At 40.2% G+C, this 13,681-nt stretch overlaps 1 protein-coding gene across 1 annotated transcript in view; it reads left to right on the top strand.

Moving 5' to 3' along the window:
* LOC134535501 (V-type proton ATPase 116 kDa subunit a 1-like) overlaps positions 1-6,921 on the top strand; it is a 58,751-nt gene extending 51,830 nt beyond the window's left edge. The window contains exons 15-16 of the mRNA XM_063374638.1: positions 2,423-2,597; positions 6,699-6,921. Coding sequence (XP_063230708.1) covers positions 2,423-2,597; positions 6,699-6,795 — 272 coding nt within the window. The 3' untranslated portion in view covers positions 6,796-6,921. The remainder of the gene's footprint in view (positions 1-2,422; positions 2,598-6,698) is intronic.
* The last annotated feature ends 6,760 nt before the right edge of the window (positions 6,922-13,681 follow it).

The raw sequence follows: 13,681 nt of genomic DNA, 5'->3' as shown, positions 1-13,681 counted from the left end.
TCGTTAAAGTAATAAACGTATTTGAATTAATGAGTGCAAATAAAAGTAAATTTACCAATTAAATTAAAGATTTCATTTCACTCCTTCTTTGTATCCATACAAAATAGTGATAATTAAATAAAAATGATTCACTTTTATTCATAAAAGTATGCAGTCATTTCATTAATGTTTTGTTATGACGTTGTCACGTTAAACTATCATCCGTAAACCGACTTTACAGACAACCGATTTTTTTTTGTGTGATTACTATTATGTTGCCTCTCCAGGAGGGAAACAAGAACGGGTTGTGTACGAGCGAAACCAAAGAAATGGCTTGTGAGAGTCGCACATTTTATTATCTGCGAATATATGGTTAACAAAGACAAACAGTTAACTCTCGAGCACTCCATTGGTCTTGTGTGCGTGTTCTTTGTTGTTTTGTTTTTTTACTTTCTCAAGGACATGCACTGCATGTGCCTATCAACAAAAACATTTTGATTATTACTAACAAGTCATACATCAACTTTAACATATAGTGAAATATTATTTTAAAAAATGAACAAACTGAATAATTATGTTTAAAATAATCTGCCAAGTCACCTCCAGGCAGTTCGCAAACACCCACTGCTTCAGCCGAGGGGCGCGAAACAAGCGGCAATAACTTGCTGGGAAGATATGCCACCCGCAGCACACGGGTGTTCGACGGGAGTAGAACCATTCAAGGGTACAAGGTCCAAACCAGGAAAAAAAACAAAAAAACAGTGTGAGCAGCGACTAGCAACCACAACAAATAACTAAGGGATTTTCATGTGAATTTATTCTGATAGTTTTTTTTTTTTTTTTTGCGTTTTTGTCACAATTTTATTTCCATATACTTATTTGCAGTTATTTTTTATCTGTAAAATGTCACTTGAATGTTCATTATTATGAACTTCAGCATACTTTTGCTGCCATTAGATAATATTTAGTAAATATCTTTTGAAGAAAATTTGACCAAATTTTAATGCAAGAACGATATCATGATAAAGTTACACAACAATTCCTCTAATATACGGTATAATGAGAAACTAATTAAAAGCAAAATGGCATGTAAGAATGAGCCCTAAATTATAGATATTCACACAGCGAACTTTTCCTTACTAGCTTGAACTATCAAGAATACAAAGTGTAATGAGGTTCCATAATCTATCGGGGTTTTAAACGTGTTATCAACTCCCTTCCTGGGTTTGGCATTATCTAGAGGTTTATAATATTTATCGTTACAAAACATAGATTATTCAAAAAAACATACTTGATATGTTGTAGTGTTTTACATGTATTTAGAAGAAACTAAAGATAGCTTTGTGATTTTACAGTAAATTGTTTTTCCATTTAGTTAGGCATTTTTAGTCTATTCACTTGTAATGTAAGGCACATTAATTGCTTAAACTTATACACATTGTTTCTATTACCTGCATTGTTGTGTAGTATCGTTTATGTTTATACACAAAGTTTTATACAAAAAAATAGCAAATATTTTGAGAACTTTATGTTCTTAAATTATTTAACACTTACTTATAGCTCCAAATAATATTTTTTAGATTATGGCGTGAAATTTTAAACCGAAGCATCACTGCCTATTAGCCGAATTCAATAAAAGTTTTGTATAAACTGAAGTCAATGTGTGGAAGAATAAATAAAATAACTATGTTTAAGAGAAGTGATAAACAACTAGAGCTAATGTGAGATACGAGAATTCTTCAAGCATTTAGTTGATAATTTTTTTTATTTGAAATTTGAGTGAAATTTTTTGGTCCAATTTAATCCAGGGTTGAAGTGTTAAGAAAGCATATTCAGGAATACCTTAACATTTTCACACACATGCTGTTACACACATTTCCATTTCTGCAACTTTGAATAGTATCTAGACAACACAAAAGCTACACAGTAAAAGCTTTGTGTGTGGCGCAACGTGACTACGTGAAGTCACATTCCAGAGACTGCAGACATCTCGATCTTGGTTTTCCTTGGTTCCCAAAATCTTTCCAGGCAAATGAAGAATGTTTTCTTAAGTTATTTTTTTCGGTTCATTACCCAGATTCCCTGAGCTGTGTTTTGAGTAGATATGTTTCTGGTGACCTCATTGTTGACAAGACGTTAAGTTAAAATAAAACGAATATATTCACCCAACTTTTAAAAACCTTATTGGTAATATAAAAAGGAGTGTGTGTTTTTTTTTTTTTTTTTTTTTTTGCAAAATATCTCTGAAACCTTTGTCAATGCATCCGGGGAACTTTGGTGTGCTTCATTGTGCTAAGTGTTAGAATTTTCTTAACTCGTTGACCGAAACCTGCGCTGCATCGAAAATAGAACTTTATACTTAATAATACATCAATTACCATTTTATTTTGTTGTTGTAAGAAATGATGACACATGTAACACTGTCTTTTTTTTTTTTTTTCAGAATTGTCAGAAATACTGTGGACGAAAATCATGAACATGGGCATGACCATAGGCGGCCTGTATGTCGGAGGAGTGATGATATTCATAATATTCGGCGTGTGGGCCTTTTTCACTGTGTCCATCCTGGTGATGATGGAGGGGCTGTCGGCGTTCCTGCACACTCTCAGGCTGCACTGGTGAGGGATGATGCCCGTTGCCTGCTTGCCATGACGACCAAGGACCTCAACTACCTCCGTGGACTGAACGAGATACGCCAGGGATGTCGGAACAGGGGGGGGGGGGGGGCAGCAGGGGCGAGTCGCCCCCGTGCTGTTATGCATGGGGGGGGGGGGGTGGCGACAGTAGCATTTCGCCACCCCCCCTCCTTTTCACAGAATAAATGTTTGGTCCTAATAGTATTTTTCTCAACCAGTAGTTACAAACGTTGCATCGGTGATCACATTGATTAGAAAATCAAATGTATGATTGTCAATATACTGTAAAATGATTGCAAATTCCTAGATGATATTTTATTCAAATTTTACTACACCTACTGTCAAGAGTAATATTTAATACATACTACGTCATCAAATTCTTGGAATGGTATATTTAATATTTTGGTTCGGTAACTCATTAAATAGCACAATTTTGCATCTAAAATTCCCGGACCCCCCGCTCTAGGACTGAGGTAAGTGTAATACATATTTTCGCTTCCCCCCCCCCCCCCCCCAATTCATGAAAACGTTCCGACGTCCCTGAGATACGCATATTCTCGTCTTTTGTGTATGAAACCAAAATGGGTGTGCAATTTGCTGACATAATGGTCAAAGTCTACAGTTGCAAATAACGGCACATAGGTTTTTTTAATGGTACTCCAACATGTGCTTTTTTTAAATTATTAATTATGATTATGTATTTTGACATATAACGTATTTATATGTACGATAATTAATAAAATATCAAGCACTCACTGCATGAGCCCTGACAAATGTGCTTAAACTACGTACCTACATCACGACACAGTTGTTCCGAACAAGCCCGTGTATGCAAGAGTGATGTGTAAAACTGGAGTCGCGACGCGCTCAGTAGCCAATCAAATACAAGGTCGCCGTGACGTCACAATACGCGCCCCGAAGACCCGCAAGGACTAGATTCTATTTTCAATTGTGTCGTGTCGTGTCGTACGACGGAAAGCAGAACATAAACCTCGCAGAAATTATCTTCAAAAATATTTACCCATTTGATAAACCTTTACGACGAATAACGAAATTTCGTTATACGTGTGGTTATTTATATAAAAGGATATAATTATGTTATGTTCGATGGTATTATTGTAAGTCAGAATTTAATTTATGAATTGATAAGTTCAGCGAAGAACTTTCAATTTGTAAAGTTCAGGTTAATGGTATTGTTACGATTTTAAAATAATCGTTGTGGGGATAACTGGGTTCGTAAATGGATAGCCCAATAAAGTTTTTACAACACAGTTTTATTGACTGCTAAAATTTACAACACTGATAAATAATCTTGCTTAGAATGCCTACTAATGAATTACTAGCACTCAGTGTCTCAAGCCCTTACACACCGCACACATCGCTGGGCCGCACCTCTGGCGCAACTCTCGCCACAGCACCCCTCGTGGGCCTCCGTCGCGGGACTCCGTCGCCGCCGTCGCACTTCCCTTAGCCGAGGATCCGCTCGACGCTTCGCTCGGAACTTCGCTCGGGACTCTCGCCACCCTAAACTCTCTCGCCGAGGAACTCCCTCGCCCCCAAAAACTGTTGCGGAGGCCGGCGCCCGGGCTTATATAGACCCAGGCGCCACTTCTAGAAGTGACGAGCGCGGCCGGGGCCAGTCACGTCATCCCGCGCCGACCCGACGCCCGAAGCTTTCCCACTGATTTTTCCGCTGCTCTGCACTTGTTTAAATTTTTTTCTGATTAATTCCAAGATTAGTCGGTTAATAAGTTTTACTGACCAATCGATAGTTATGTCCTCTCTTTGAACTAGTTTACTGGCAATGTCAATGCGGCTTAATTCCCTATACTAGAAACAGGATAGGACAATGAATTTAAACATTTTGATATTTCTTAGAAGATAAGTTGCCTTCTTTTTTTTTTTTTTTTTTAGCTGTTATTGGCCTGGTCCTGAGATAATTCAAAGCATCTATTATTTTTCCTAGGTGCTTAATACATTACATTTACAGCTTCCCTCTAAGTCAAACATTTGACATTGTTCTGAGATATAGACGAACATGTATTACTAGAACCTCCCATCTATTAGTGAAGGCGGTAATGAAATTGTACAGGCAATCAACTTGGACAAAGCAGGACTCAGCTCGGGTGACAAGTAGGCAGCATTCACACCAACCATCTAGTAGATGTTTGTTTTAATAATAAAACTTGCTCGCTCACAATGAAGTATGATAACTGAATAAAAATACAAGCAACAATGGTTAATGTACCGCTACTCCACTGATATGGTTAGGAAATACCCACAAATCGGTAATAAAATAAATAGTAAAATAATTGTATGTACAAGAATTTCAAGTTTCATTTCGAACACATAACAGAGCATTGAATTAAAACTATATAATTGACAGATGGACAGACAGACCTGCTCAGCAAACCGAGTGTCCTTGGTTTGTCTACGGACCATAAAATTGTTGTGTCAAATTAAGTATAAGGCCCCCAATAATGCCACTTAATTTCTAGCGCAATACAAATCAATAAAAATAAATAAAATAAGAAAGTAACATTTAACAAATAATTGTTACATTAGGTATTCAAATTAGTTAATCAAAAGTTATCTTCTTTATTCAAGTATTTAACACTAAGCCAAGATGATATCAAGAACGAATACTGGTTAGCTTCGTGTTCTCGATTTTTAGTTCTTTTTAATTCTGCACCAGATGTTTTTTGTATATATTTATTATTAAAGATGAGTATCAAAGTCAATCTTTACAGTTCACGAGAATCTATAATCGCAAATGGCAATACTGACGCATAGTCTGAAACTGACTTATAGTCTCGTAGCTAGTTGGGGCCTTGTAGACTTATAGCCTCGTAGCTAGTTGGGGCCTTGTAGACTTATAGCCTCGTAGCTAGTTGGGGCCTTGTAGACTTATAGCCTCGTAGCTAGTTGGGGCCTTGTAGACTTATATCCTTGTAGCATCGTGGTCATGGATTCTCGTAGACTTGTAGCTTCGTAGCCAGGTAGCCTTGTAACCTTGTCGCCAAAAATGTCGGGGATCTGTTGAAGCCAAAGACAGTTGGAGGGATTGTAAAGTGCCGAATGTTGCGATCGCATCCTCCCGAATTGAATGTTCATGTAAATGTACATCATTTTCGTTAAATGCGCGTAGTCAGGTCAGGTATTCTCTATGTCTTAGGGTGCCAACTAGCAATGGTATTTGTCCAAAATAATGTTTTAAAGCAATCTTACCCATTGCAAGAATCATTTAAAGAACTTTCATATTTTATATACACTGTGTATGTTTTACTTTTTTGTAAACTTTTGTTAACATTTCTTTAAGGTTATCTAATTTTGCAATTAACGAGGGAAATATGAAGTATTTTATTCCTGCCTACCACTATATGGTTATTATTCAGTATGTACATGTATGTTATTTTCATAGCGATATTGTTAAATATGTGATTATATCAATCAGGAAATTTGACGACGAAAGGGTATACAATTCTTCATCGACTGGTAACACTGCTAGTTGACGGTATTTTGGGTTTAGATACTTTGTCAATTGTTATCGTTTATTATTGAAACTTTAGACTTAGTTAAGAATGTCATATATTTCGGTGGAATAACTTCTAATGTAATAATGTAACAACTCTGTGTGTGTGCATGTATGTGTGTGTGCGTGCGCTCTTTGTCCTATATAGGATTACTAAACAACTGAGAAATTTTAAAACATCGATATATTAAATATTATTATTTTGAATAATTATGAACTTAAAATAACTAATATATAGCCCGTTTGTTTTGTATTTCTCTAAGAAGGTTGGCGTGATGTTCCCAGATTCGAATACGGTCATGCCATTTCGATTGGTTTGCCATGCTTCCCCATAATCACTCCATGCTTGATCCTGTATGGTTCCTTGTGAAGGTCATGGCCACGCCCTGCTTCCACTTCCCTGCACTTTATCCTTTATGAGTGTGTCTCTATCAACCTCGCTGCCCACGCACTTAAACAACAAAAATAATATATTTTATAAAAACGAATGCTTTGTATTGATATTGTTACAAATAGTTCCTGCTGTAATTATTGTGTATTGCTTTTTACAGGGTGGAGTTTATGAGCAAGTTCTACGCAGGAGAAGGCTATTTATTTATCCCATTTTCATTCAAAACAATTCTCAGCGAAGCAGAAGAAGAAAGCTGAGACTCTTGATCATAGTAGCATGTCTAGTGACAGTGAAACATCCTGAAGCCTTATGCTAAAAATGTGTAAATCCAGAAAATATTCTGAATTGTTTTAATAAAGCTGTTTATATGATAGTTGAAATAATTCAGGTTTTTTTTTTTGACCCCCAACTTGATGGACATTGTTAATATACCTAGGTCCTGATTTGTCTGAATACCTTCAGACAGCTTAAATCAATAAACATGTATGTTCCCTTTACATATATGCTGTGTTTCAAATAAATCCTGCTTGAGCTAGTCTACAGTAATCTTTACTTAAAAATATTAAACATCACAATTTTTGCTGTAGAGTGGTGATGGGTGAAGATCCCATGAAATTACAGTCGTGGTGGCAATGCGTTGTACTACCTCTTTGTTACAAGGATGTCATTGGGGAAGCTGCTGTTGGAAACATACGTGTTTGCTACCCCATGGCTGATTGGAATTGATAAAAACAGCTATAAATATATTAAACTATTTTAATTTGAAAATCCAGTTCAGTGCAATTTCATGATACAGTTCACAAAGAAAATAGTTCTAAAGCTGGGGCTTCCCCATGTTAAATACTATTAATAGTTGATTTTTAAAAGGTGCCACAACATATACTAAAATACATTTGCTCTGTTACGGGAGCCGTAGTCTCTGATCTTTACTACTGGGTTTTCGATACGTGCTCGGGTTTCAAGGGCGCCACCGTGCCACGGGCACGGACCTATGTGAGACTCTTTACCAGGGTCGTGACGTCGCCCATGCGAGGCGTGATTTTAATTCCCTCCTTGAAAACAACCTAGCACTAATTCCTGCCCGCTCGCAGCGTCGGGCACGCTATTCCCTACGCAGTGGGCTCTCAGGCGTCCCACACGCCGTCACACTCCACGTGGTCACACATATTTGAAAGAATAAAAGAATACGTTTAGATTTACACACCTGATTTATTCGGCCAACTCCGATCACACACGTACACGATTAAACTGCATAAAACGCCCGCGGCACGAATCGGTTTAAGTTTAGTGACCCACCACGTGGTCACACCTCGAATTACGTGTTACATTTGGAAAAAGACCGATACTGGTCGCAAGGTAATTAATTAAGCAGTCCCCCGACCGAGAGGAACTGCGAGGACTAAACGAAAAAGATTTGAAAAATAATTAAAGTTAAACAGAATTACAAAGCGGTGATGGACTAGCGGTGAGGTCCCTGGAAGCGTCTGCTCTCGGTCGTTGATGGCGGAAGACTGGGATGAGATCATGGCTCGGCTAGCCTAACATGGCGTCCTCCCGCCGAAACAATTGCCGTTAAAGATATTTCTTAATTCGTGCCAGGGGAAACTAAAGTTACATGAAAAGGATGCTTGAAAAATTACCTGACATTATCTGAATAATGAAAAAGGATAATACAAATTACAATTATTAAGAAATATATTTAAATATTTTCTGGCTTCGGCTTCCGTCGGGAATGTCCAGAAACGCTCTTATATTTCAATACACAATTTTAATTAAAAGTACATAAAAACCCTCCCGGCCGATCTGCCGTCACGTTGCACTCGGGAAACATTAAAACAAATAACACAATTGACTTTAATGATATTTTAGGGGTGCGGCGCACTGGCTCTACAGCGCCCTCTTGCCGGGCGAGCACACACACACACACGTACGCACGGGTAAGCGGAAGGTTTGAATGGAGGGTGGGTGGTGTTTGGGCGGTGGCATATCGGACTTAAAAAGGGGCCGCAAGCCCGGACGATGTCAGCTCTAAAAAAACATTACATAGTTTTATTAACTTGTTTGATTGAGAAATTTTGGCAAATAACTGTTGCCTAGGCAGAGGTGTTCACAAGAGAAGGGAGGGGGGGGGGGGGATATGTATCCTGCCCCTGTAATCCTGAAAATATATCATTCCCATGAAGAAAGAGAAAGAATTTAAAACCAAAAATAAGGTAAAGTGGTTCTATCCCTTCCCCCCTCCCCTCACCAACCCTGTAGGAATGAAATTCTGAATATGCTTCTGTTGCCATATAGCAGAATAGAGATCAAAATGGAAACACATATACCTCCGAAAATTGAAGGATGTAGCCATGGGCGTCGCAACCCGGGGGGGGGGGGGGGATGCCTAAAAACCACCTTTTTGCACCTTCAAACCCCAAATATTCCCGGGGGAGGACCCCCCCCCCCCCCCCCATATCCCCGCTTTTTTTCCAGCGGATGGATATTCCTCAACAACTAAATCAATTGCAGTCCCCCCCCCCCCCCCAAAAAAAAAAAATATATCCTTGCGACACCCATGATGAAGCTTAAGTAGATACTATAATGATCGAATGAGTAAATTATTTTCCATGTTAATATATCATGCATTTCAGCTAATCAGAACATTTTGGATATAACTTCCAACATCCTTTCAAGTTAATAACTACTTACATCTCACAATTCAACTAGAAGATAAGACTTTTTTTTTAAATCTCAGACTAAGAAAATATATAACGATGACGTCGTCCAGCCAAAAGCCATCCCAAAGCCCGACCTGCAACCGCCAGTATCCGACCCCACTAACTGAACGCACCCCTAGCCATGGCCCACCCGAGTCAGGCGAGCCTTCGATGCCAAGGTAGAATCAAGGGCCGTGTCTAATTAGTTAAACACCTGGACCCCAGTTCACTAATAATCAAACATAAATTAATAACAACTCCACTATTAATTAAAAACCCCGCCTAAGGAAAGTGCGATGCAGGAGTGCCCGAGTCACTCACGTGTGAACTTACCTTAATCAGTTTGTGAGTGCTCCTTTTCGGCCTTCAGCCTTAATTAACTATAGTGTTGTGTTAACGTAATTATTACCTCCCTGTTTATTTGTGTAACTAGCCACTGGAGCAGTCAGCAAGTGACGAACAGTCTCTGGTGTGACTCTTAATATTTAAACTTAATTTATGTACATTTGTTAACCATAATTATTAAAGAGTATCTGCCAATCAAATTAATGATTAATAATTAATGTGTGAATTTAGAGCTGCTCTCAGCGTCTTATTATTAAAATAATTTCCGAATAACGGAACTTTAGCAACTTTGGCGCGAGAGAACGCTGAGACCTTCCCTCGCGCCAAGGGCAAACGCCAGTACTGAACGACTCGCGGACCGGGGTGGATGTGCGTTCCACGGGGAGCCATCATCCTTTGTCCACACCGAACAGTACTTCTGGTAAATATAGTCATTCAAACCAAATCTCTTTTATTTGTTACGTTAACTCCCCGTGCGTCCCCGGTCCTTTTACGGTGTAGGGCCTAACCCAGCCGCTTAATTTTTAAACTCCCACAAGAGACATTACGCGGGGTAGTCCACTTTACGGCATGGGCCGACTCCCACTAACCATGAACTTTCATTAATGTCGAGTGCATAGGCACTGACGACAACCACGATGGAACTTTGTATCTAATTTAACTGCATGCCGTGATTCCCCCAAGTGAATCTGGACACCGCCCAGTTAAAAATTTTCAGGATTGGCCACCTCCAATCAACCTCCCCCTTAACATTGACTGGCATGAGGGTCTAACAAGTGACAGTGCGTCAGAGCACTCATATTAAACTAATTATAACTTTGTAGGGTAATTCTTTGTGCGACGTGCTGACGTCGTCTGGCCAACGACCACCCCAGAGCCCGACCTGCACCCGCCAGTATACGCTCCCGCTAACGGAACACACCCCTGGCCATGGCCCACCCGAGTCAGGCGACCCGAACAGCAATCAAAGACAAAGCCGCGGAAACCTGAGTAGACAAGAGAAGAACCGTACCCATTCCTCCTAAAACATTAAATTAGGATTTTAGCGACAATAAAATCTCTTCCAGACACACCCGTTTGGAGTCTAGCGTAATGAGGTCACGCCTGGCGCGAGAGAGGCCGAGCCTCCCTCAGACGCCATGCCAGTTCGGCAGTTCAGCGCAGCTCATGGACCGGGGCGGACCTACGTCCCACGGAGAGGCAACATCCTTTGTCTACATTGAAAGTAACGTCCGGTAACTATAGCCACTAATTAACCAAACCCCTTTTATTACTTAACCTCTCCGTGAGTACCCGGTCCCTTTTTTCGGTCCCGGACCTAATCCGGCCGCATCAACTTAAGGACACCCCGCACCACACTTGGTCAACGGGGCTGCTCTTCAGCATACGGCACGGGCCGTCTCCCGCAACGTACAGAACTTTGTTTAAGGTCACGCGCACGGCGCTGACCACAAACCCGCAAGGGAACTTGGACAAACTTAATTGCGGTGCGTGTTTCACCACAGTGGGCACAACACCCGCGCCGAGACATTTGCATACGGGATTGGCCGTCTCCAATCGCCCGCCCCTTAATTCAGTGTATTTTTGTATCCCGTATTTTGTACTGCTAACTTACGTTACCCGAGTAACGAGTGCCACGTAACTTGTGCGCGCCCCCTTAATCCAGTGTATTTTTGTATCCCGTGTTTTGTATTGCTAACGTACGTTACCCGAATAACGAGTGCCACGTAACTTGTGCGCACCACCTTAATTCAGTGTATTTTTGTATCCCGTATTTTGTATTGCTAACTTACGTTACCCGAGTAACGAGTGCCACGTAACCTGTACGCGCCCCCTTAATTCAGTGTATTTTGTGTCCCGCCTTTGTGTTACGAAATTACGTTACCTACGTACCCAGTGAGACGTCTGAGACATAACAGCATCCGAGGCCACGTAACGCGGAACACAAACAATAAGGCGCCACGGAATAACAAGTAAAAACCCCCCGGGGACCTCTGTAGAGTGTTGTATTGTGTCCGACTCGCTCCTCTGAATAAAAGGTACGACACCACCACCTCAACTCCACGTCTCTTATTTAAAATCATCTCACGCAACACCGCCGCCGGCCCTAGTGGGCCACGCAGGGGCACATACATCCACGACCCCAAATTCACGACTAGAAACGAGCTAGTCTGGCGCCCACCCGGACAACACAGATCAAGAACCGCCTTTTCCCACTAGGAGCCACACCGGGACTCGAGCCCGAGACCCCGGACGACGGCAGTGCAAGTGTAGTGTAAGTGTAATTTGCGACTGTAATATTTCATCTAATTAAACGGTGACTCCGCGCCCCCCCGTGCGCGATGTGGCAACAACCATCTAAATCTCGAGTTCGTGTCTATTATTGAATTGAGCATCCCTACACCAGCTAGGGCCTTCTCCAGCCACGAACTCCGCCGACGGTCGTAGCAGGCCACGCAGGGGCAACACACCCATAAGACTCACATTTGGTTAGCCGCTGAGCTAACCTGGCGCCCTCCCGGAACATAATTTCAATAAGAGCCAATTTCCCGCTAGGATACACGCCCGGTCTCGAACATGAGAACCCGGACGATGGCAAGGATAATCAGTTTTTTTAAATTAAATAGCTTATTCGGTGTTTATCAAGATATAAAGGTTCAGACTAAATGGAATAAATAAATAATAGAATATTTTCTGTATAAAACACCAGCTTCATGCACCCACACAAACAATTATGCAACTTACCAGTTGATCAATATTATCTCTAGATTGTCGATAATTGGGTCCTTGACCACACTCCATGTTCAGGGATTTTCCATGTGTGAAAGGATAGCCAAAGAAATCATTGCTGATGAGTTAACTTAACGATGAGTTAACTTTCCCTGCTTGTGTTGGAAGTGGATATGTGTTTCATTTGCAAGAAGGGATATAATAAATTCACCATGATCTATTGTATCAAGCAGTAGAAATTCGTTGAGTCATTAGGTAATACTTTTTTTTTTGTTTGAGTGGTTAACGGCTTTCGCCCACAACCAGAACTATTTCCTTATTCGAATCTTTATCATAGCGGAGCAATCAAATCTCTTAACGTAAATGAACACCCATGCCTTACCCGGGACTCGAACCCAGAATCACTCGCACCGTAAGCCGGTGTGCATCCGACTACGCTACAGAGGTCGGCAGTCATTTAATACATATAAAAAAAATAAAAAATAAAAAGGTTGGAGAATTTACGAAATGCCAACAACGTTGAAAAAGACTGTACTGAATGAAGTTAGCTCTACCTGCTGGTTCTATTCTACCGCCCGGTGAGCAAACCATCATAGAGGTTGCACCTGAGCCTCAAAAGTGTGGTTTTCATAGAATCTACTACAATTTTTTTTTAAACCCCTTTGACCTGGTGTAACCTCTACGATGGTTTGCTCACATAATACACTTTTTTATTGATAGCAGATACTTGTAGGAAGGTCCCTATATGCCAGCTCTATCTGTACAAGAAACGGCACAAAAAATTTATCACTTGATCAATTGTTCAGTAAATATGTAGTTGGGCGGTACTTGCGAAAAAAAATGTTAAAAATGCGAAAATACTTTTATTCTATGCTCTTTAACTTTCTCTTTTCATTAAGCCCAGCGGAGATAAGAAATTCCAAATACTTTAGGAGATATCGCCGTTCTTATTTTGCAATACAAGATCTGTGCAATCATTCGACCGTCGCATTTCTTTTATTTTGCAGCGTGTTCGTGAATGCCTAGACTTTCCTTAGTAAGGTAGCACCAGAGATAAGTAAATGGACGATGGAACATAACCGATACTTCTTGAAGCTGGCATTCACTAACCAATATGGCGCCTATGTAGCTGAGAAATTGTTTACATGAACAGCTGTTTTAAACAACAAATAAACACACACGTGTTGTTATACTTCTAAAACCATTAAAATAATGATTTTGGACGGTTAATTAGGTTAGTATAGCTACATTTAAAAAATGGGAGATTGTGTGTCCATTTACTTATCTCTGGGTAGCACCCACGGTTGTCAATATAAGCATGAAATATCTAACTTTTTTTATTATTGTTATTATTATTAAAATTTAATAA

The sequence above is a fragment of the Bacillus rossius genome, chromosome 8, assembly GCF_032445375.1.
Source record: "Bacillus rossius redtenbacheri isolate Brsri chromosome 8, Brsri_v3, whole genome shotgun sequence".
Taxonomy (NCBI): Eukaryota; Metazoa; Arthropoda; class Insecta; order Phasmatodea; family Bacillidae; genus Bacillus; species Bacillus rossius.
This window is presented reverse-complemented; position numbering and strand designations above follow the sequence as displayed.